Source organism: Vigna umbellata, chromosome 1 (genome assembly GCF_029865625.1).
Source record: "Vigna umbellata cultivar VRB3 chromosome 1, Vumbellata_1.0, whole genome shotgun sequence".
NCBI classification, from domain to species: Eukaryota; Viridiplantae; Streptophyta; class Magnoliopsida; order Fabales; family Fabaceae; genus Vigna; species Vigna umbellata.
In genome coordinates, this window is record NC_142165.1 from 104,726,993 (window position 1) to 104,751,317 (window position 24,325).

General features: G+C 32.8%; 3 protein-coding genes across 8 annotated transcripts; 1 reads left to right on the plus strand and 2 right to left on the minus strand.

Moving 5' to 3' along the window:
• Positions 1 to 1,362: 1,362 nt before the first annotated feature.
• LOC124823569 (casein kinase 1-like protein 1) lies at positions 1,363 to 6,940 on the plus strand. The gene is made up of 14 exons (XM_047295800.2): positions 1,363 to 1,802; positions 1,887 to 1,927; positions 2,946 to 3,015; positions 3,159 to 3,307; positions 3,386 to 3,481; positions 3,567 to 3,637; positions 4,396 to 4,457; positions 4,565 to 4,628; positions 4,704 to 4,788; positions 4,872 to 4,998; positions 5,132 to 5,214; positions 5,300 to 5,363; positions 5,751 to 5,830; positions 6,099 to 6,940. The coding sequence occupies exons 1-14, from the start codon at positions 1,727 to 1,729 to the stop codon at positions 6,393 to 6,395; spliced, it is 1,365 nt and encodes a 454-aa protein (XP_047151756.1). The 5' UTR covers positions 1,363 to 1,726; the 3' UTR covers positions 6,396 to 6,940.
• Positions 6,941 to 11,760: 4,820 nt separating this feature from the next.
• On the minus strand, positions 11,761 to 12,462 carry LOC124823568 (uncharacterized). Its single transcript, XM_047295799.2, has one exon. It carries the CDS (start codon positions 12,303 to 12,305, stop codon positions 11,943 to 11,945), a length of 363 nt encoding a protein of 120 aa, XP_047151755.1. The 5' UTR covers positions 12,306 to 12,462; the 3' UTR covers positions 11,761 to 11,942.
• A 791-nt stretch (positions 12,463 to 13,253) lies between these two features.
• TAG1 (membrane bound O-acyl transferase (MBOAT) family protein) lies at positions 13,254 to 23,280 on the minus strand. Of its 6 annotated transcripts, none has more exons than XM_047295793.2 (16): positions 22,868 to 23,276; positions 22,469 to 22,549; positions 22,276 to 22,349; positions 22,089 to 22,164; positions 21,887 to 21,954; positions 21,405 to 21,528; positions 17,968 to 18,066; positions 16,804 to 16,905; positions 16,532 to 16,668; positions 15,835 to 15,916; positions 15,697 to 15,717; positions 15,326 to 15,388; positions 14,710 to 14,757; positions 14,103 to 14,165; positions 13,802 to 13,855; positions 13,254 to 13,705 (listed from the first exon to the last, which is right to left on the minus strand). In XM_047295793.2, the coding sequence occupies exons 1-16, from the start codon at positions 23,180 to 23,182 to the stop codon at positions 13,595 to 13,597; spliced, it is 1,518 nt and encodes a 505-aa protein (XP_047151749.1). In that variant the 5' UTR covers positions 23,183 to 23,276; the 3' UTR covers positions 13,254 to 13,594. The 6 variants fall into 6 exon arrangements, with proteins under 6 accessions (XP_047151749.1, XP_047151748.1, XP_047151750.1 ...); XM_047295792.2 differs by having other exon boundaries at positions 22,469 to 22,555; XM_047295794.2 differs by lacking the exon at positions 14,710 to 14,757 and having other exon boundaries at positions 22,469 to 22,555; positions 22,868 to 23,278.
• Between the last annotated feature and the right edge of the window lie 1,045 nt (positions 23,281 to 24,325).

A 24,325-nucleotide genomic window follows, 5' to 3' on the forward strand; every position in this document is an offset into this window, starting at 1 on the left:
GTCATTGAAAATAGTTTGGTATGATTTTAAAAAATAAAATAAATTTAAAAATTCTAATTATATTAAGCTAATTATTGAGATTTTAATTACTTTCAGATAGAAACATATGTATCAATTATGTTATTTAGGTAATGTAGAAGCATTATTACAATAAATATATATTCATAAAACGTTATTGTTTAAGTTAAAATTAATTTCTTTTACTTTTAAATTTTTTCGAATTTGAAGACGAGTCTATATTAAAGTTTTGTAGAAAAATTTCAATTTTATATCTAAATTTAATAACCGAAAATATTTTTTTATCAAATCTTTAACTTGTTATCACATATGATAGTTTTATAAAATTACAGCCAGTAAACTTTTAATTTTAATTGGTTAACTTGTTTCTCACTCCTCATGAGAACGTTCTTTCTGAAAGCGTAAGTCAAAAAACACATTAAGAAAAATCTTAACGTCTAATAATGCTATTTTTACAAAAATTTAAAATTTATCTTCTACCAAACATTTCATGTATAATGAGAAATATCATTTTAGAAGAAGACAAAATATAGTTTTTATACTTTTTTATTAAATTTTATGAGTTTTATTATCTTTTATTAATCAACTAATGCTACTCGTACGTGTTCTCTTTTATTGTAAAATAAATAATGATTTAAAAACTAAAATAGTAAAATGACTATTTTAATTTATAAATTAATTAAATTTAAAATAACGATAATTTACAAATAAAATTAAAAATATAATTATTTTAGTTTAAAATAAAAATTATTTTAAAAAAATGTGTACAAAAGAATATCCTCGTACGTATGTATATATAACTATATGTAATGAATTCTCTATTTTATTTTATTTGTTTTGCGTTTTCTTATTCTTACTTATATTGTAAAATTTGAAAAAGTAGAAATAACACTATTATTAATTTAGGAAATAATTACTAATGAAAATCAATATATTACTTTTATAAATTGTAAGTAAATTAATTAGTTTTGTGTGTTTGTATAATTATACTTAGAAGTGTATATACTAAGTAGAAGATAATCTTGCTGGAGTTATTATTCTTAATGGAATAAATATTGTTGGTGAATTATTGATGTGATTTTTGGAACAAAACTCGAAGACAAGAAATGATTGAGTGAAGGGAAAATGGCGGAGTTAGGACGCGCAATTGGATCACGTGTGGATTACGGCGAATGATGACAGAGGATGATGGATAAGTCACGTGACGGTGGGTCCAGAGCGTGTGTCCCACCACCACCTACAGCGAAGGAAGTAGCGCCACGCGTAAAGAACACGCGTGGACATGCCATTGGAGCCCAAAGCAAACAAAAAAAGAGCAAAAACGGTGTTTCCATCGCATAATGGAGAGAGAGAGAAAGGCGAACACCGCACCGTATCATATCCAATTCCAATTCATCATCACTCTTACGCTTTCTCTCTTTCTTTCCTTTTCTTCCAAATTCTCTCTTTCTTTTTAACCTAACCCTACAATTATGCCCCCAAATCCCATTAACACAGAAAATCGCAATTACCCCAATTTCCTCACCCTAGCGTAGATCGATCTCTTCCTCCTTCTACCGCTTTCGTGCATTCGGGAATTCCACTTCTGGTTCCCTGCTATGTATGGCACTTAGTATTTTCCCTTTTTAGGATTAGGGGTGGGTGGGTGGTTGGTTGGTTGGTTCTTTTGGCTGCGTCTCGCTTAGGGCTCCCAACTTTGTCGCTTTGAATGGAACCTCGTGTTGGGAATAAGTTTCGCCTGGGTCGGAAGATCGGAAGCGGCTCCTTTGGGGAGATCTATTTAGGTTTTTCTTTTCTTACGCTTTTCTTTTCTCTACTTTTTTTGTAATTTTGCTATGTTCTCACGACTTTGGTTGTTTCTCTTGCAGGTACTAATATTCAAACAAACGAAGAGGTCGCAATTAAGCTTGTGAGTCTTCTTCATCAATTGGGTTTCGGATTTTATTCCTTTTTTCAGTAATCTCCCCGTTTTTGTACCCTATTTTTTTCGTTTTGTTTTGATCGTCGTTTGTTACTTTGAAGTGTGAGATGGGGTACAGATTGTGAATTTTGTTTATCCGAATTTTGAAATGGATTTTTGGGAAGGAGGGTTTCATGTAGAAATGGTGCTTTGAATTGCGAAATTCGGTTTGGAGCTGTAGTTTTGTCTGGCCTTCTTAATTACATTTGGTGTATGATGGTATTCTAGATGTTTGGCATCACGACTTAGCTTATTCCTACTTCTTATTTCTTGGAGGGTGACAGAGTCATCTCTTAGAGCATACCTGTGAAAGTCCTCTGACGTTTTTTCGATTTTAATGCTTTCAAGAGATGCTAGGATGTAAGTAAACTTGTAAACAGGAGTAGGGTTGTGACAGGGAGGGAATCATTAGCCAGCATAAAATTTTCAGGAAATTTTACGTAATTTAGAGACATAATCATGCTAAAGGTAGGTTGTACTTGGTAAAATGCTATGTTGATCAAGTACAGTGTTTATTGAGCTGGAACTACTATATTGATGCTTGGACGCAGTGCTAAACAATGGGTCTCATTATCTTTGATATATACTGGGAAAGGAGTTAGCTCAATAGATTGGAGGAGGGGGATAAATGAGAATAGAAAGTTTCTTGTTTATTCAATCAAATTCCCCCGCTCCTCACTTAATATTGACATTTCCCTTCCTATTTACGATAGGCGATGTATTATTTTGAATGGTTTAGGTTGGAGAATGGATTGGAATTCAGTAGCATTATTTCTTTATACTAGTATGGGTTAACAATTAAAATTGTGTCATGTGTAACCTGTTTAGCTGGTGTTTGAAGATTAACTTTGGTGCTAATTTTAGCATTTGTTTTTATTAAGTATTCGCTGGATTCTTTACATCTTCTAGTGCACTAGATTTATTTACTTGCACTTTATTTCTTATCCCTTTTGTGCTTTTAAATTAGGAAAATGTCAAGACAAAGCATCCTCAGTTGCTGTATGAGTCCAAGCTGTACAGAATCCTTCAGGGAGGAAGTAAGGACCTTTCTTACATTAATTGTTGTATCCTATTTTGTTTTTGTTTGCGTTTCCTTCAAGTAGCATACTACTGCCTCCCTCTGTAAATTTTTCTCCTTTATAATTTATATCTAGCTGTAACCCAATTTTGGTTTTGGTAGCTGGAATCCCAAATGTCAGATGGTTTGGAGTCGAGGGAGATTACAATGTTTTGGTGATGGATCTGCTGGGACCTAGTCTTGAAGATCTATTTAACTTCTGTAGTAGAAAGCTATCACTGAAGACAGTTCTCATGCTTGCTGATCAAATGGTAGGCCATAATTAATTTTGTAAACTTTTGCATGCGCTTTTTTTGTAAAGTTCAAAAGAACTTTTTTTAATGATACAGATCAACCGTGTTGAGTTCATTCATTCTAAATCATTTCTGCATCGAGATATCAAACCAGATAACTTTCTAATGGGATTAGGAAGGCGTGCAAACCAGGTGAGTAGTCTTGTTAAAATGTGGACATTGGATATCTTGTTTTTTCTCATGTATGGAGGTATTTAATGCATCAATGTGTATGTAGGTTTATGCTATTGATTTTGGTTTGGCTAAGAAATACAGAGATAGTTCAACACATCAACATATTCCTTACAGGTATGGATATTTATTGGCATCCACTAAATTGAACTTAGTACTTATCTAGGACCTAGTTATTACTCTTGTAATGTAAGGTCTTGATGGCATCATAGGATATCATAATTTGAGTTACGCTTGCCCTGTGCCATAGTTGTAACATGTCAAGTTGTCGTATACTGAGCAACTGCCATATTAAGAAAATTAAAAGGAGGATTAGGGAGGGTGTACGATGTTATGGGTTTTATAGAGAATGTAATCAATAAAGTTTGCGTTATCACTTAGCATACCTCGTGATGTCCATCATATTGGATATAATGTTTTGATACTTGATGCCATTTTCCTGGTCATTTGTAACTTGATATAACAATGCTAGGGATTTGAATATTTTAGGACTTTAGGTAGTATGACAAACAATTTCAGAGCTGTTTGAATTTAAACTTATTGTTAGAAATCTATCTGAAATTGCATTGATTTCATTGGTGCATAGTTTTATATATAATTTGGTATTGTTTAGTTTAATGCCAGATATTGTTTTGTTAATTTTGTTTAATGGAGCAAAGTCTATTTGACTGTGAACATTAATTAGAAAAATAATAAGGAACAGCTGAAGGATGGAAAGAGAATAAAGGATATAGAATATTGATTTCGAAGTTTTCTATCATAATTCTTGTTAATAACCTAAAAAATCTCAATTCTGAGCAAATGCTGAAAAACATAGAGTGCTGCTGTCTGAATACCAATTTATTTTGTGATATGTTCAATCATGAATAATGCAGGGAAAATAAGAATTTGACTGGAACTGCAAGATATGCTAGCATGAATACTCACCTTGGCATTGGTATGTGTTACTTCATGGTTCTTTACTAACATATGAATAATAAATTGTTAAATTTTGTTATCTAATAGATACATGTTGCTTCTACTTCTGTGGTGATTGATGCTTAGAGCAAAGCAGAAGAGATGATCTTGAGTCTCTTGGTTATGTTTTGATGTACTTCTTGAGAGGAAGGTGATTGTTGCTATCAACCCTACTTTGTTGGCTATAACAATGGTAAACTTTGTCTGATTTCCTTTTTCTTTGTAGTCTTCCTTGGCAGGGACTTAAAGCAGGAACAAAGAAACAGAAGTATGAAAAAATCAGTGAAAAGAAGGTTTCTACCTCGATTGAGGTAAGTTAAATTATAAGTCCTTTTCTAATGTACGTATATGTCCCTTTTCTTGATACACCCTGAGAATATTTTGCTTATTCCAGGCCCTGTGTCGTGGCTATCCAACAGAATTTGCATCTTACTTTCATTACTGCCGATCATTAAGGTTTGATGATAAGCCAGATTATGCATACCTCAAAAGGATATTTCGGGACCTTTTTATACGTGAAGGTTTGTAATTATTATATAGTGTAGAATGGATCCTTTTTGTCCCACTTCTTGAGTTCCTTGTATATTTTTCTGTTTCAATAAAAGAAGACCATGTTTTGTATTTTCTTTTCTTATCAAGTTAGTATTTAAACAGGATTCCAGTTTGATTATGTCTTTGATTGGACCATTTTGAAGTATCAGCAATCACAGTTAGCCACTCCTCCAACACGAGCCATTGTAAGTAATTTTCTTATTGCTTCTTTGGGATCATTTTTGACATTGTGCAATTGATGAAAAACCTCCTGACACTTGTTTTATTTAGGGTCCTAGTGCTGGAACCAGTTCTGGAATGCCCCCAGCTGTTACTAATGCTGATAGGCATACAGGTAGTTATCCAAGTTCACTTGTAGAGTAATAGGCATTTGTATTTTGATCTGTATATTCCTTTATCACGTTGTAGTTTAGTAACCTTATTTCTTGTATGATTTCCTTTATGTTCATGTAACTATGCTTTTTCCCGTACTGTCAGAAATGAACAATCTTTTCTTTCTGATTTTTGATTAATTTGGATGATATTCCTTTCATTGATTCTTCCTTTCTGAAATTATTGATTTTTAGGCATCTCTTATTTATTAATTTACCTTTTTTAACTAATTTTGGTTTTCCCCCGTTGGTTTAGGTTTTGCAATATAATACCCTTTGAATGTTTATTTTATATGGCTTTTAATTTATCTTTTGATCTGTATGGTGATTTTCTATATTGTGTCTCAAAGGAGGGGAAGAAGGGCGACCACCTGCTGTGGTTTCAGTGGATTCCTCAAGGCGCAGAATGTCAGGGCCCATTTTAAATACTGTAAGTCTCTCAGCCAAAATGTCCAAATCAACTACTGTCATTAAGGATCTTGTTCTGATCTTTTAGGGGGCACGGTTTACTTGTGGTTCCTTGACATGGTTTACGCGTGGTTCATTTTCAAAATTCAGATTATTGTCACTGATCTGTAAATCAAATCTGTGTTTGATGTGATGCTATAGAATTAGAATGTGCAGTATAAGCTTTACTTTTCTTTCAACTCTTGGCTTTTCTTTTGTCCACTCTATAATTGCCTAATCAAACCATGCAGTTATCAAGTGCCAATGTCTTGGGTCAGTCAAGTGGATCATCGAGGCGGGTTGCTGTTTCTGGTAGCCGTGATGCATTTGTTGGTACTGAGTCGGATATCCGTACTCGCACAGCTGAAGCTAGCTCTGGAGTAGCACACAGAGGTTTGAGTGGGCAAAGAAGTTCACCAATTGGATCTTCTGATCCCAAGAGAGTTGTATCATCCGGGAGAAACGCTTCTCATGTGAAAAATTATGACTCTGTACTCAGGGGCATGGAAGGTTTGCAGTTAGAGAATGATGAGAGGACCCATTATTAATGTCTCACCTAGTGAAATTGTGATTTGATAGGCACTGCCAAAGTTGCTTATGTTGCTAAGTTGAGCTGTGAGGAAATTTGGATCTGAACTTGAAATTCTGGCTTTGTATTGTGTTAACTCATCTGCTCAAATGGATGATGCTGAGAAGCTGAAATAATTTGTGAGCTAAATCAGGGATTGTGCTTGCTGTATAGCTCAGTTTTAATTGGCACTTCTGGCTGGAACTCCTAAGTTTTATAACATCTTTTTCTGTGAGTTATTATATTGGTTTACCAGATGTTTTACAGTTTCACGTGGATTACAAAGGTCAACTATCAAATACCAGCGAAAAGTGTAATTAGCCATTGTACTCATTCTGGGATAAGTTTCCCCTGGTTTCCACGATGTAATTGTCTTGCAATTGTTTTGGTATTAGGAACTTGAATGTTCTTACTTTGAGAGGTTCTTACAAAAGCCTAAGTCACAATCTCCAGTTTTTCTTGTAAGTATTTTCTTTTGATCTGTGAAAAAGGTTTTCATTAAATTGCATTGAAATGTTCGCTTTATTTGTCATGTCCGGTAGTAATTAAGTACTTTTATTTGGTTTAAGAAACCAGACTTGCTTAGCCAATTCTACATCCTTATTTGCGCTGTTACAAACTAAAGAATTTAAGATAACCCAAAGCTTTCGTAGGCTTGATTTAGATGCACGAGTTTTATTAATTTAAAAATTATGATATAATTCAACATCGAGCATACGTTCAAAAGAAACAAAAACGGTGACTTGCGTCCTTGTAGATATTGGTTTCGCTTTAATTATAACGTGTATCTTTATTAGTAAAATGTTGCAAACTATTAGTACTTTAACCTTGTCAAAGTATTGCAAAGAACTCTAAAAATGTGTATTGTCAGTATAGCATCTAGCATTTCAGAGCGATATAGTGATTTTTGAAGAAAATATTTTATTTTAAACAATAACGCATCCTTATTGTTTTTGCAGTTACTTTTATTTTGAACATAACCTGTTTTGATACATTATAAAGCCACATTTCGGTATATATCTTGATGGATGTTATGCAATAAAAGTACATTTCCATTGTATAACTTGACAGTATTTAAATGAAACAGGTAATGAAAAATTATCGTTGAGTATCACCGAAAGTTCTTGTTAAAATATACAATAGAAATATTTTTACTGTGAGGGAATACAATAAAACCATGATTTCATTGAATATGTTAACAATATTTATCGAAATGCATACCAGACGAATATTTTGCTTAATTATTACCCACTGTGATGGCTAAAAACCCTAACCTTCTGCCAATAATTTGTATCCATCCGTTGGTCTCTAATTAAAATTTGCGTCATTTTGAATTTTAATTTAAATGTTTGTTATCGTTGTGGATTTTGTTTTTTATAATTTTTCAAATATAATGCCAAATGATATTGATTGTAAACTTCAATTTTCATTTTTAGTTTCCTTACAAGCTTAAAGAAATGTACTTTTATTTCTCAAAATATCTCCTATGGTAGTATAAGAACTTAACTTTTACGTAGAGGTAGATATTTGTTGAAAACTTAACACAATTAGATTGATAGAAAACATAATTGATTTACTTTCAAAGTAATTGTGGTGCATACCATCTTTTAAGAATGTTTTAATTGTAATTATAATATTTAATCTTGCAGTTGACAAGTTATAACCAAATAAACCAGCTTATTAGATTATATTTGTTTAATAATACTAAGTTAACAATACTAACTTATAAATTAGCTCATAATTAATAGGTTAATCTCTAGTTAATAAGTTAGTTACTAGCATATAAATTAGTCATTAGTAAGTTTTTAACTTATAATTTTTAAACTAATAAGTTAATTTATTGGATAGAAGTGTTTGATTTATTAATTAATAAATCAGTTGATAAATATAAAACAACGTAAAGATACATTATATAAATTTTATTACATTAATGAAATTGTTGACTTTAAACAAAGATATATTATTGATTAATTATAATTTTAATTTTTAACTCATTTTTCTAAAGTTGTATATGTTTTTTCATTTGTAAAAGTCATGTTATTAAATAAGTTTATCTAATATGTATTAATCAAGTTAATATTTTATTTACTGTTTTTTTTTTCATTTTAACTACTATTACATCAATTTTTATAATTTTTATTTGTATATAATGAAACATTTATTATTTGAATTTATAAGTTTTTTTTTTATAATTTGAACCACAATCAATTAAAAACCAATCCAACAAATATTAAAAACAGATCAATAATTGATTATCTCCATAGTTGGTAAAAAGAAATAAAGATAATAATAAATTTAATAAAATGGTATAAAGGATACTATTTGAAGAAAATTAAATAAACTACTTTGAAATACTACCTAAGTAATGTTAATCATAACTTATAAATTAATTAAATAAGATAGGAATTAACTTTTTGGTCCCACCCAATACACTCTTACAATAAAATTAATTTTCTAAGACATCAAAGTGGATAGAATGTTATAGTCTTTATCATCATTAAATCATTCCTAGCTTGGATTTAGAAAGGATAATGATATTTTGACAACATTTTTTTGACAACATTTTAATATCATCTACGTGTCATTATGTGATTGGTCCATATTAGTGTTTATGATTATTATTATTGATGGTGGAGTAATTTTGGACCAATCACATAATGACACGTAGATGATGTTAAAATGTTGTCAAAAAAATATTGTCAAAATATCATTATCAGTTGCATATAACATTTTTCCTCAAAATCAGACTTAAAAACGCCGAAATATATGTTGACAAGACCCGAGATAAATTTAAGATACCTAACAAAGTTAAATGTAGGTTTAATAGCCAATTTAGTCCTCACTTTGGTTGAAAAATCTCAATTTAGTCCCTCGTTATAAAAGTGTTTTGAATTAGTCCTAACTTTTAAAATAGTGGGTCACATTGGTCCTTTCTGTTAAATATAAGTTAACAAAATTAATGGATGATGATGTGACACAACTTAAAGCTAACGAGGGACCAATCTAACACATCAGCTTTAAGCTGTGTCACATCATCATCCATTAATTTCGTTAACTTATATTTAACGAAAGGGACCAATCTGACCCACTATTTTAAAAGTTAGGACTAATGTAAAACACTTTTATAACGAGGGACTAAATTGAGATTTTTCAACCAAAGTGGGGACTAAATTGGCTATTAAACCTTAAATGTACGAGGTTTCACACATTAATAAAATAATTTGAATTGACGAAGAAAGATGATAACAAATTTATAAAAAAATATTTTTTAAAGCTAATGGAAGCTATGAATAAAATGTGGTTTCTAGACAAGACAACTTACACATCACTATAGAAAAATATTTTGATTTACTTATCAGATGGTTGTAGAAAAAAAAATTTGATATCGATACCTAAAAGGTTTGAAGTCAAGATCTTGGCTATTGGGTTTGAAGTCAAGATCTTGGCTATTGAAAAGTCTAGTAGTTTACAAACTCTCACAATTACAGAGCTAACAAGCAAACTTCATGCACAAGAAAATAGGAAGTGACGAAGTTATAGAAAGTATATCCAAATAAAACACATTATTAGACATTTTCAACATCAACATTCAAGCAATAACAACAAAGGAATCTTGAGGTTCTTCAAGAAAAGAAAATATTTTATCCTTGTTTTCGTTGCAAGAGAGCCAACTGTGATAAAAAGATTGTTGGTACAAAGCTAAATGTCCTTTTTGAATGTAACTATTATTATAAACTTTGATCACAATGAACAATATTGCAATTGAGGAGAAAGAAGTGAGAGTAACTGGAACAACCTACAAAACTTTACTTATTGACATTGGCGGCACTGCACCAATCACACGACCAAAGAGGGAAAAGAAATTCTATATCACCCAAGAAAGGAATGATAAATGCCAAAGATTCTTTACTTTCAAGATTCAAGAACTAGACAGAAACTTTTCAGTGTTGCATGAAATACTGATCAAATACGATAAATGGATATCCAATTTCTTAAATAAGACAGAAACTAGACATAAATGGATATCCAATTTGTTAAAAAAAATTGCTTTATCGTTGATGAATACTGATCAAATACGATGAAGGTTGAAATGATTATAAAAGAATTTATTTTAAGTTTTATTCAAGGCCATGATTTTACTGCCCAAATTGAAGAGAATGTTACTTGATGTCGAAGATGTTAAAAAGCTCACAGAAGATAAATTTGAGAAGAACATTGTTGGCATTGGTGTTTAAAGATAGGAGTTAAACTAAATAGCTATGGTGACGGTGATTAGACCATAGATACAAAATGAGTAAAACATTCCTGGAATCAAATTTGAGGATAAAGCTTGATATTTGGAAGACAAATCTCAAAGAGAGAGTAACAGTTATGGGATCTTGCCTCATTTAAATTTTGAATAATATTTTAGGTAGCTTTTTTATTATTCCATATTTCATCTTTAATTAAGCTAATGAAATATGAAATAAATCTAGTTTCAAGTGAGATTGTTTCATTCGTTGGCCAGAAGAGCTAAATCAGTTGGTTTCACCGGTGAAACACCCTGACGGAAGGCAAGTTATGAGAGTATTTGTACCTAAGGCATTCTTAATAAGTCCAATAGCTTGGTTAATACACTAGTTGTTTATCAAATCCTGATGTTTAACTAGGATTAACTTTTCAAGAGAGAGAGAGAGAGAGAGAGAGAGAGAGAGAGAGAGAGAGAGAGAGAGAGAGAGTAGACATAAGAAACAATTATGCTTAATTATGCAAACAATGGAAGAATCATTGAAGAGTATAACAAGGAATTTAGTTTTGTTGAAAAACTGTAATATAAAACTATAACATGCATAAAAAACACTTCAGTACCAAATTAAATTCACCTGCCAAATTTCCCTCCAGGTCCTAGGTAGAAAAATACTATTGCAAACCCTATCACTCCCTTAATATGCACCTGACTGAAGACTTCTTTGAGAAGCCTTGACAAAATGATACCACTAAAAGCAGGATGCAGCATCCAAATGTTTCTCCTGAACGGTACAATGATCATCACGCAGAAAAAGCAAAATAAAAAGGATGTCCATGTGGACCCCAAAACACAACCATTCAAGTAATTCAATCCAAAAGGTACATCACAGAAGGCTACTCCTATGACTAAAATTAAAAAATTCATCATTTGGAAAAAGGGAAAAAGGAAAACCAGTGAAACGCATTCACTTCTATGCTAGAGATTCAAACCAAAAGGAAGGGGCAAGGATTGAAAGTATTAAACATTGATGCACTGAGACTATTAAAACTCTCCTGGAAACAGAGCAGAGGAAAAGTAACCAAGCTAGAAGAATGCACTCTTTACAAAATGGACTAAATGAAGACAAGAATCACAATTTCTCTTCCATATTACATTCTTTATGTGTACTTTTAGCAGGCACATAAATAAAGACTAAACAGCAAATAAATTATAAATTATATGATAGAAAATATAAATTATTGTTATATATAATATGAAACACCCCACCCACCCAGCTGAGAAAAGAAGTGGTAATTGTCATTACCAGCCATAGACGACTCTGTTGCACCTGTCCTTGAGCCACTTAAAACTCTTCCTAAGAGACCCTTTCAGTTTTCCTTCCACAGAATACACCTTGTAGCTGGCGACCCTCTTTTTACGCTGCAACTCGGGGTCACTGAAGCTCCAACTTTTCGATGTGGACCCGTTTGTGGATTTCCCCTTCTTGAACTTGGCATCGTTGATGTTGTTGTTTGTCGTTTGGGTTTGGGTTTGGGTTTGGGTTGGGTGCACGGAAGAGGCGTAGGAGGCGCTGTAGCAGCGGAGATCTTGCATGCCAGTTCCATGGTAGGGCTCAATCTGCATCCTGCCGTCACCGTAGGATTTGGATCTGAAGTCTTCCATCGTCGGTGGAGATTGCGGAGAAAGGGAAGGGTGTTTTTCGCGAACAGGAAGTTAGGCAGACCAGAACATGTTTTCTTTTGTTTTTCACCGATGATTTTTTGCGTTTTCTTAATCAACTACTGTTGGGGGCGCTGACTACTATGCCGTTTTGGCGTCGGTGCTAACTTTTTTATTTGTAATAAAATTAATAAAATAAAAGGGTTTTGGCTTTGGTTTTTTGAGCGTGGATCATGGAGCCAATCGGAACGTGACACGCAATAAATGTCACGTTACAGGCACGCCGTTGAAATTTTGCAGTTGGGTTGCCAAATTGGATCATGTGCTCTTGCTGCTTAATTGTGTACCCTTTTTCCATGCCAATTTATAGCTCCTCATCATTACTTACTTCCCATTAAAGAGTTTGACAAAACAAGTATTTTTCATTCACAGACCCTGTTGTATTTTTCTGCTCAATAACTTATTATTATATATATAACTAACATTTAGTGATCACTTAACCACATTATAAATATGGATTAAATACGTTTTAACTTTCGAAATTACGATAATTCATTGTTAACATAACTATTCCAGTTCGTATTACTCTCATTATGGTAACCAACACCAATTACACATAACAAAATTAATGTTTATTTTATTATCTTATTCTTATATTTGATGTTATCCTATTTTGAACACTAAGTGAGTCTTAAAAACATATTTATTCATTTATACATCAATAATGGCACTTTTTCAATTGAGAAGTTTATATATGCTAGAATCATTAAACTGATTTTCGTCAATAGAAATCAAACAAAAGGGCCCCGGAAGTTTAGTAAAATTTTCTATTACACACAAAGTATTTCTTTTGAACATTCCGGAGATTATTGGTTAAGTTTAACATGCTAACTAATGCAGCTCAAAAAATGCGATATTGAAGGACATTATTCGTCCGTGGAACATGGGAGAGAAGGAAGAAATATATTTAGCAAAAACCATTTACATCTATCTCTCTAGTAAATATCATTTAACAGAAACTAGTTACAGTGTCCCTTGGCAGTTATGAATGCCAGAGCATGACTCTCAAAAATGCATATATTGATACAATTGCCTGAGGGAAGGGGGTAAGTACATAGATGAAGATGAATTAGCCTCGCGAACTGGCATATCACGTGCATATTCATTCAGGGCAGAGTAGCCACTGCCAAGGTAGTATAGATGTAAGTACTCGAAGAAAACAATATTGAGCAACATAACCACATCAAATATACACGCCGAAAACTGAAAAAAACTCGTTAATAATGTAATGCCTAGCTCTGGTCAAGTTTGATTTTCCTATTCATCAAGTCGTGGTAGTAGAGCAGTACACACATAGGTTGTCCAAGGATACTGAATATGAACCAAAAAATCATATTTCCAACCTGGCATGTGGAAGATAACAAATTATCGAACCAACGAATCAAATTCCAGATATGGAGTTTTTAAGACATTATGAATCGATATGCTTATACACATACCATTGAGTTTCTGAATTTATTTTGCAGATGATGAGTGATCAAGACCAAAGGAACCTATAAGAAAAGGTATTCATCATCATGTCAATTGAACCAAAAATATGGATCCAAAACATGGCATGAATTCATTACTCCAGAGAACACTTTCTTTCCGTTGGGCATAAAAAAGCAGGGACTTTTTTATACGCTGGCTTCACCTTTGTCGGGAAGTGTCGGCAAATTTGTGTTAATTTTACTGTCAAATACTTTAGTTTAATAATAGAAGGTCAGCAAACAGCAGAATGATACAGTAACTTGATTTTACCTGAAACATAATTCCACCGAAAGCCCACAATTTGAATATGTGGCAAGGAACAGCAATGCACAGCTGCACTCAGAAGAAAGAGAAATCGTAAGAAAAACTCCACAACTCTGAAAGAAAACGTCGAAAACAAATTACAACACGTGCAAAAAATAATTCATGGATAAAGGAAATAGGAAATATTGGTGCCAAACTTAATACTGTGATAACCCGAGTAGAAACTAGAAAATGTATCAGTCCATTAAATATTCCGTTTGATCCATTTTCAAGATATGCAAATCGCAGTATCTAAGCATGCCAAGGTAAAGGATACAAGGTACTTGAGATTTTGGCAGCTAGATTCCTGAGGCTACATCAGGTTGTAGATAGTTCAAAGACAAGTAATATATTTAACAAAGCAGTCACAGGCCTCGTTTCTAACTTTCAATCGTCTTCCACAAAGTTCCAACAATCGAAAGGGTAGAAACAAAGATACTCCAAGTATAAATTGAAGAAAGTTTCTTTGAGATTTCTATTGTGTAGCATGCAGACAAGCACACAAGCAGAACATCAATTTTGCCATGGTACCAAAAAAAGGAGAGAAGAATGTGCAAATAAATCAACAACACACCTCATGGAATAAAGCAGAAACCAGGAAGGCAATTAAAAGAGCAACGGCCTGTACAATGATGAAAGATCAAATCATAAATATATCCAGAGCTCAAATAAATAAAATACCACTAATGTTTGACAAAAGAGTCAATCCAAATATTGACCAATGAGAAGCAACTATGTTAATAAGATATTTTTTACACCAAAGTCCAAGGGAAAAAATCACAAAAGATATATTAAACATGATTATATTTAATGGAGTTCCTTTGAAATTCTTGTTCATGTGAGTCATCGTTATGCATTCCAGAGTCATTTATCTAAAACAACAGGAACAGTAGATGAAGTTGGATTATTGTCTATCGGTTGACAACTTTCTACTCAGCCCCAAGTGCATCAAACATATCAAACCATAACATTAGTCCATAAAAATATATACATACTTTAAAAGAACTTATGTAATAGACTTATTCACGATTAGAGTAAAACTAAGACGTCCATTTCACTTCAACTATGTTAAATGTGGTATCTTACTGGCGACCTGAGATGGTAAACAAAGGCATATCCTAAAAAGTGATGTAAAGTTTAGACCAAATTAGTTTAGGATCCATCGGTAAAACAGGAGGATGCTTGATTACCTTTGGTATACCATGCCTTAAACACGGGAAATATAGGTGGCGGATCATCCATTTGTGAACAGGCTGCAATGTGAAAGAATCCACTCAATTGTATGCAAATGGTTTAGAATTACATGTGATAAACAATCAACTATATGTTCTGAGATTCAGAACCATTTCTTCAATAACAGATGGTAAAACGCTGTAACTTCCCTTTCTCCCTTCTGTTAAAATAGTCTGAGATGTCAGCCCCTCATTATACAAGAAAGGGAAAGTTAAAGAAAATATACATGTTTGTATGTTGACATGAATTTCATGGTAATAAGAGACATAAAATCATTTTGCAGACAAAAAAGATGTTGATCAAAATTCAATCTGGAAAAGAAACATACCATATTCCACATTCTCCAATACTGATGGAAGCAGCAGAACACCAAAAATACAGAAAGCGAAGAGAATGGGTCAAAAATCTCTTTGATTAAAATTGAGAATAATGTAAGTAAACACCTAATAAGAACAAATAAACTTACATCTTCAACAGTTTTGGCATTCCACCAGTCCTTGTAGAATTCACGATCACCAAATCGAAGAAGCTCTGCCAGTATATTTAACCTACATTGAAACAGTCACTAGAAGGATAAGCTGCCTCAAATATGAACTGAATCTTCAAAAAACAATCATAGCTAACCTTTTCTAATACCTACAACAACGACAAGCAGATCAGCAATTATGCTTGCACAAAAAATGAGCATAAATGAAGAGTAAACTATCCTCATTGGCCACAGGAAATATATACAAACCCAAAAATAAAACTAGGGTCATAAATCCCTTATATCCGTCAGAGTTTCACTTAAATTGACCATTAGTGGCTGACAAAAGGCTATAAAGCTAATTTTAGATCTTAATAAGTTCATATTCCTGACAGCAATAATATCTACATGCAAATCTTTAAATCGGTTAGATCTTACCACTGATGATGCAATAATTACTATTGAGGGTTTTCAGTAAGGTGGATATTACTACCAGGATACTTAGAAAGATTAAATAATTACAGACTTATAACATCATCATCATCAGAAAATTGCCAGAGTACAGAAGTCAAGGCATTAAACTCAAGAAATTAAAACAATTATTCAATTTACGGCAAGTGAAGATAACTTCATATTAATATATTGCAAGAAAAATGCACACATATATGCATGTTGAACAAAATAAGGGATCGTATACCAAAGGTGAAAAAAGCAATAGAACATGCAGAGCCACACATATAAATTTGGAACAGAAAGCTTCAGAACCCTTTCGATGGCATAAAGAAGGTCTCCCTTAAAAGGATGCTGTGAATTCTGTACAATAGGATTAATGTACTGCAAAAGAGCATAATCAACACAACATCAGAATACCAGTAGAAACAACAAAACAGAACTGGAGAAAAAAAAATGCACAAATAAAAAGAGAGAAAATGTAGAAATGAACAAAATTTATTATCCAGTATTGCTTACTTGTTCAATAATAAAACCCATAACTCCTGTAAATATTATCAGCTTGACAACTTGACGAAACACCCAACCCTTTCGAATATAAGGTGTGCGAGGATAGCTTTGCTAAAAAATTAGATCATAAAACAAAATACAAATGTAAATATGTGAGAAACTTTGCTCTCAAGAAAATTAAAAAAGTGCAACACACATGGAGATACATGTGTGCATGAAAAAGCAAAGACAAGTGAACTGTATAAACCTACTTAAAGAGCAACCAAGCAAAATTTTGGCAAATTACGTTAAAATGATGATGCCAAAGCCAATCTACTAATCTCACAAAGTATCAGAAATGTATGGTATACTTTATGCCAGGGAGTCATATAATATCCATTCTCTTCAAAGAGACTTAGCTTTAAATATATTAAAGTGAGAAGCAAGCACTATAATATGCAGATTGACAAACAGAAATCCAACCCCCTCCCCTTTCCTCTCGCGAGGAGCATGAGGAAGACATTGACAGGCACATTGTGTCTAGAAACTAGCAGATTGCAATTGGGAAGTACGTGAGGAATTTTGTACAATTGGAAGTATAGGGAGAGCTAGAGAAAGGATTTTGAGATTGCTGCCATAGATTTTGTAATGCAATATTTGGTGCTACAAAATGTTGGGTTGTCTATAGGCATGACAAAGAAATAGAAAAGAATTCATATGGAAAATCGTATCAAATGATCACACATAAAACTCACTGGATCAATTAATCTTGTTAGGCCAGAACTTAATTCCTTGCTTGTAAATTAGTGGGGATGGTTAGAGCAATTAATTTGATAATATGTTAAAGAGGATTAGTGAGATGATTTTATCTGAGGATTTGCTCTATTTTGAAAGGAGAAACACTTGCCACAGAATTATCCTCTTTTCATTGTCCTCATTCAATTTCAATATTCAGTACAAGAAGCATTCATTTTCTCATGTTCTGTCTCTTGGTTCCCAACAGTATGTCGGGCACCGACTAAAAACCTCAGACATATTCGCAACAAAGACATGTGGGTGAAGTCCACATAGTTGTGCCTCTAAGCAATCTAATAAGAGAAAAATGAATACAAACTGTAAAATAGGTGAATCTAATGAGGCAGCTCCACAACCGTTACCAATAAATCTTACTAAATTACTTGAAAGTACTGCTACCTGGTAACATAATGTAGGAGCAACCATGAAGTATGCCAAGCTCTTGAAGCTCACACTGTAAGGATAGTCCATATTCACAGTATTGGGTACTGCTTCTCCCTGTAACACAGGAAACATGTTTGAATATGTGGGGTAAACAAGTGTGTATATATCACACATTCACACAAGTGAAAAGCTACTCATCCAGATATAAGGAAGTCATAAAAGGGAAAACAGAATTTGAATAAAGATAAAATAAACTGTACTTTAGAATATTATGAAGTTTTAAGAGAACATAATCTGTAAACTACAGCTTAGTCAAGCACAATATTCTTGTTTGAAAACTAGTCATCAAATACATCATAAACATATAGTCCTCTTTAAAGTATACAAATAAGTAGAAATGAAATTTTGTAATCAATATCTACCAACTTATAAGTGGGAACGTTTGTCCTTATTTAGTTATTTAAATTGTCAGGAACGTGTCTTTGATACTATCAAGCAGTTTTAATTTAGTGGTTTAGTCAGTTTCTGTTTCAAGATAGTTCTGATTTTGTTTTCCCATAAACATTAATAAAGAATTCCTAAAATCAAGGAGCAACATCTTTTTTCAGTGTATATACACTGAAATACACAATAAAATATATGCTTCAGCATTTCCCAAATAGAAAAATTCACACTACTTCTCTGCAACTTTTATCTTCCAACATTTTTTTTATCTCAATTAAAAGCCAACAATTGGTACAAGAGTTTTCTTTTTAAGGGACCTGTGAAATGGATACTGAATAATGTTTCTCACATGTTACTCCTCCTATCTTTGTGGGGAGAACTGTGACCTTTGGATTTGTGGGACACTGCAGAAAAGGATTAAGTAAACAATTCTTGGAGTGGGACTTATTTGTTAGGAAATTTCACTTAAATTCAATTGGTTTTAGGATGAAATCTAACTTCATATCAAGGCCTATTTTGGTAGGCTCGCTTGGTTTGGAAAACATATGCAAAGGTGGGGTGTTCGGAAGGCCCTCATTACTCGCCTCCATTGTTGGAATGCAGCTTATAAACTTGCTTACTGCCAATTGGTTGGGTTAAAATTTGACATGGCATCATAGCCTACAGCCCGTCTTGATAAGTCATCTATTGGGAAGTCCCACGCTACCTACTCAATTATTGTAGTGCAAATTTTATATTTATTGGGCAACTTTGATTGAGACCAATTAATTTTAAGATGAAATTTGACACATGCTGCCCAAAAAATCCCACCGTGGCTTTAATAAAGCATCACACGGAGAGAAAAATCAAGGCAAAGTCATGCCTTTTAGTCGATGTTTTCCATACTAGAGTCATAATCCTTAAAGCATCAAACTTAATTTAGGTCTATTGGAAGGAAGAGTACCCAGGAGACGAAAGGATTCAAGAGATGAAAGTGTTGAACTTAATGATGGAATTATTGTTGCAAAGAATGTAATCGTTTGAAACAATTAAGGATTACTCAAACAAATTACTTAGCATTGACAATGAGGATAAATTATTGGGTAATACATTTGGTGATTGCATAACTGTAGAAAAAAGTCTGGTTATAGTGCTAGAGCAATATGAAGTGTCAATAGCTGCTTTGGAAAATACAAAAGGATTTATCCAATATCACTTTGGTCAAAGTATTGCGTGCCTTTCAAGTCCAAGAGATGTAATGGTTAAAGGAAAAGTATCCACCTTGTCAGAACTAAGGCAAAATGGGTCATCAACCATTTAAATGTAGGAGAACAGCTGATGCAACCATTGAGTATAATAAAAAGGGATTTGGACTTAATTATATGCAAAAACACGAAGAACTACCTGGTAAAGTGGAAAAAGCTATTGATCAAGAGGAGGAAAAGTACTTGTTTGCTGCTACATGTTTCGCTAAAATAGAATCAAGTTAGAATTGGCTTCCTGATAGTGGTTCTGCGAACCACATGACAAACAACAAGGATCTATTCAAGGAACTAATAATGCAAGCACGTTAAAAGTTCAGGTTGGAAATGACAATATATTGTCTGAATGGAAAAGAAATTGTAACAACAACAACCTACTCAGTTACAAAGTTAATTTCCGGTACAGTGTATGTTCTTAAAATTGACAGAATTGTTGAGTGTCAGATAACAACTTGAGAAAGGTTAAAAAAGTTTTCTTTGAAAACAAAAGTTGTTTGATTAAAGATTTAGATGACAAATATATTCTCAAAGTAAAACTGGAAGGGAAAAAGCTTTGTTTTAAAACGCATTGATGGAGGAGCAAAATTCTTTTCCAATGAAAGAGAATATCATTGAACTGCAGAGCAAGGGACAAAAATCTGAAGATTAAGCTAATTTCAGAATAAGTCCCAAAGTTGGCAGTGGTGTTACTAAACAAAAAAACTAAAGCTATTGAGCAAAAATGCACAAACAAGCTAATATAGTTGAGTGAAAATGCTCTAAGAAAATTTGTTTGGAGTCTAAAAAAGAAGACAAAATAAAGGAGAAAGCTGCAAAAGTGGAACATGGTGGGAAGTGTTTAAAAGACTCTGATTGAGAACTTATTCAGCAGGTTGAACTTTTGAGGAAGTTAGAAGTTTGCCACCTCCAAGGCAAGGAGGAGTGTTTGGAACTTGCTTCAGATGCTGCCAAAAAGGTTTTTGTTTGAATAAGTCAATTGATAAATTGATAAGAATCTGCCATCATGTTGTTAGTGGTTTAGTAAGTTTCCGTTTTTAAGATATTTTTTTTAACTTTGATTTCCCTTATCAACAATAACTCCTAAAATTAAGGAGAAAGAGTTTTTTAGTGTATTTAATACTGATATGCATGATAAAATATATGCTTCAGCATTATCCATAGAGAAATATTCACATAAATGTTATCATGTTAATAACTTATGTCTTGCATGAACTTATGTTTTGTTTGGTGTATTTTGAACTTATTTAATAGTATTGTGCTACTTGACTTAGTTACTTTGTTATGTCATTTATAGGTATTTAAATATTTTTTATACAAAGTAAACTCTTACAAATTTGAGAATCGAGTTTACAAAGCTTTTCTAGTTTAATAAATCAAGGACGGCTCAAGAGTTCGGAAGGCCTAAAGCAAACTTAAGAAAAATGTCTTTTCAAGTTTTTTATTTTTTTCTGGAGGCCTAAAGTATTAGTACTAAAATAAAATTGAGGCCTTTTTTTTCTTGGAGGCCTAAAACAATTAGTACTAAAAAATTTTGAGACCTTTTTTCTTAGAAGCTTAAAGCAAGGGTTTTACTTGCTTGGGTCTTGAGCCAACCCTGACGTAAACTCTAGAGTTTTACAATGTTACATTAGACCATGTTTGGTCAAGGAAAAATTAGATGAAAGAAAAATCAGAAAGAAAAAACAAAACAATGAAAGAAAACAAAAAAGAGAGAAAAGTTGACTTAGAAAAAAAATAAAATTCTCTCTACCGAGGGTATAATATTACCTTTTCAATTGATTTGGTAAGTTGTCTCATATCATAGTTCGTATGTGCATAAGACACCAATTTTAACCAGACAACGCAAGAAAGTAGCATTAAAGTGACACCCGATAGAAAAGCAGAATCACACCTGCAAAGGAATGTTACAAGTCAGTATAATAATCCATCTGCCCCATCCTTATCCATGAAATGACTAACGCACAACCATGAGAATATTTTATCCCTCAGCAATCATCTTCATTGCTCAATGTTCATATAGCAATCCAATAATAATTAGAAAGGTAATTCAATTTCATCATCAGTGCAGGAGAGTGACAGTGTTTGTAATGTAATGTAACACCATTATCAAGTATCAACTTAAAGTCATATTCTATAACAAAATTCTTTCAAAATGGATGGTGTAACAACAAATGTCATAACAAAAAAGGAGCCAAGACTGCAGACCTAGAATAGATTTTGAAGAATTTATGCCAAATAGCTAAACTAACCTGAGAATTACTAAAATTGGATACAAAACTGAAGCTGAGGTAATGATTATATGAAGTAGAACAACGACCTGCAACATTAAAGTCGATATAATATTCCTGTGTATAGAGATATTGAAGATTATTCGGTTAAGAATAGCACATTACTACTAATCATATACAGTAAATGAAATTTAACAAAAGCTCGCATGGCTTGATCACTTACTGATTCAGGTATACACTTCCGTTGTGCCAACTTCTCCACTAAAAACGCAGTAAAAGGAAATATCACAAGAGAAAGGCTGTAAATGCGCACAATCACATACTGTTACAAAACATTTCAAGAAACAAACCTAAAAATAATTACACAGCACGTAGTTTATCCTCATGAGAAAATTCATGAAGGGCATTACCAACACATGAAAAGGGGCCAGTCACTCAATGAATATGAACTAAACCAAAAGCCAGACTTGATCAAAAAGCCATACTGCAATAAAACACACAATAAGAGAGACAATAAATACCGAACAGTCAAAATTAAGGCCATAAATAGAATAAAGAAAATTGTTGCAGGTGAATGGACAATTAAAGAGGAAAGAGCAAAACCTTCATTAGATTCTCGATGATGAGTCTGCTATTTACTGCAACAAGTACTACGATACAGAGGTTGAAGAGGCCCGCATGACTCTGCAGCTGATTGAATAATTAGTAAACAAATACAATTACAGAGTAGGTAAGAAAAATCCCTGATCCACCAAATGTATTAAATTCAAATCATAAATTGATACCAACTAGTTTCTGGTACAGATAAATGAATCAATCAAACTCCCACTATCAGTTTCATAAACTATTTAAAACACCTCAAAGACGCTCTCATTCATGACCGTGTTTTTTATTTCTTTGAGTTGTTATATATGCCCAACGGGAGCAAAACAGCAAGGTTCTGTTCATTTTCAATTAGCTTCGGAGTTTAAGCATCGTTAACAACGAGTTGACGGCCAAAACCTGATGGAAAATGCTGTCGGAACTGAGAGGACTTTCCTTGACTTTACGGTGAGCGGGGACCGAAGGCCGGTAAGCGAAGTCGAGGACGGAGGTTTTATCCTCATGCTTTTGCGGTGGTTGTGAATAGCCGACCCCGCTGTCCACGGTGTCCATGAAGTCATCGGAACCGGAATCCTTGACCAAGTCTTCGCCGGAGCTGTCGGTGGACTCCGGCGAATTGTAGAGACCACCAGCGGAGGTGGCGGTGGGCCTCCGGCGCACGGTAGAATGCTCGATAGCAGTGGCTATGGTCTCAGGCTGATCAGCAATCGCCATTGAAGAAGAAAAAGAGAGTGGGATTACTTCCTCAGTCTTCTCGAGAAAGAAACAGGTTTCCCGTCTATTGTTTTAATAATAATTAAAATTAAAATCTGAAGAGAAGAAACAAAATTTCCTCCTATATATAAGGGTTTACCACTCATTGACCGGTATCAATATGAAATTTTCCCAAATTAATATTGATTCGTTTGTGATAATAATATATTAAACTATCTTAGTAAATTAAAATAACATCTTTAAATTAATATATTTTCAGATATCCTTTCATGTGTGTTATACAGATTAAAATACCAGTATACGTGTGAATATTTTTAAATATATAAATTATATTTTAATTATCAATTATATAGATATTTTGAGCATACATTAAATTTTAATTAAATTTATTAAAATATTGAAATTGACTTAGAAAGAAAGTTTTAAAAAGGAATATATGAGGGCAGTGGTGATGGTGATGTTTGTTGGGTTATGATTAGATAAAGATAGAAAGGAATATGGTTATTCCCATAAATCTCTGAAAGAGGTGGTGAGACATGCTAATGTGAGAGATGCTAATTTATGACAAAAAGAAAGATTCTTTCCTTAAGAAACTTTTCATTGAAAAAATAATATTTTTTTCTTTAAGAAAATTATGATTTTATAAAATTTTATTAATAATAAACCTAAAATATATATCTTTATATATTTTGTCATTTAGAGTATGAGACCAATTTCTCGCTTTTTTCTATGGTGGAAAAACAAAACAGAATATGAAAGTACGACGAGTTCTTAAGGTTTTTTCCTACAACTTTTAAGATATGGAAAAAAATAAAAAATATTTTTGTTCTACTTTCTTTCTATTACGTTTCTATATAAATAAGATTTTAGATTTGACTTAACATAAAATTCACATGCTTTGATATCTTAACAAAACTTGCAAGCTAAAATAAAAAGTAGTTCGTTGAAATAATGAGTAATTCTTTAATATTATTTACTTCTTAACATATATAGGACTCGTGAAATATTAAAGGAAATAATATTTGGAAAGGCTAATTTAATGATTTAAATGTGGGAGACAAAAAAGATATCATAATGTATAGCTTTAAGTTCAATTTTTAAATTGCTACTGTCTATTTTCTTTAACACATCTTTATCTCCATC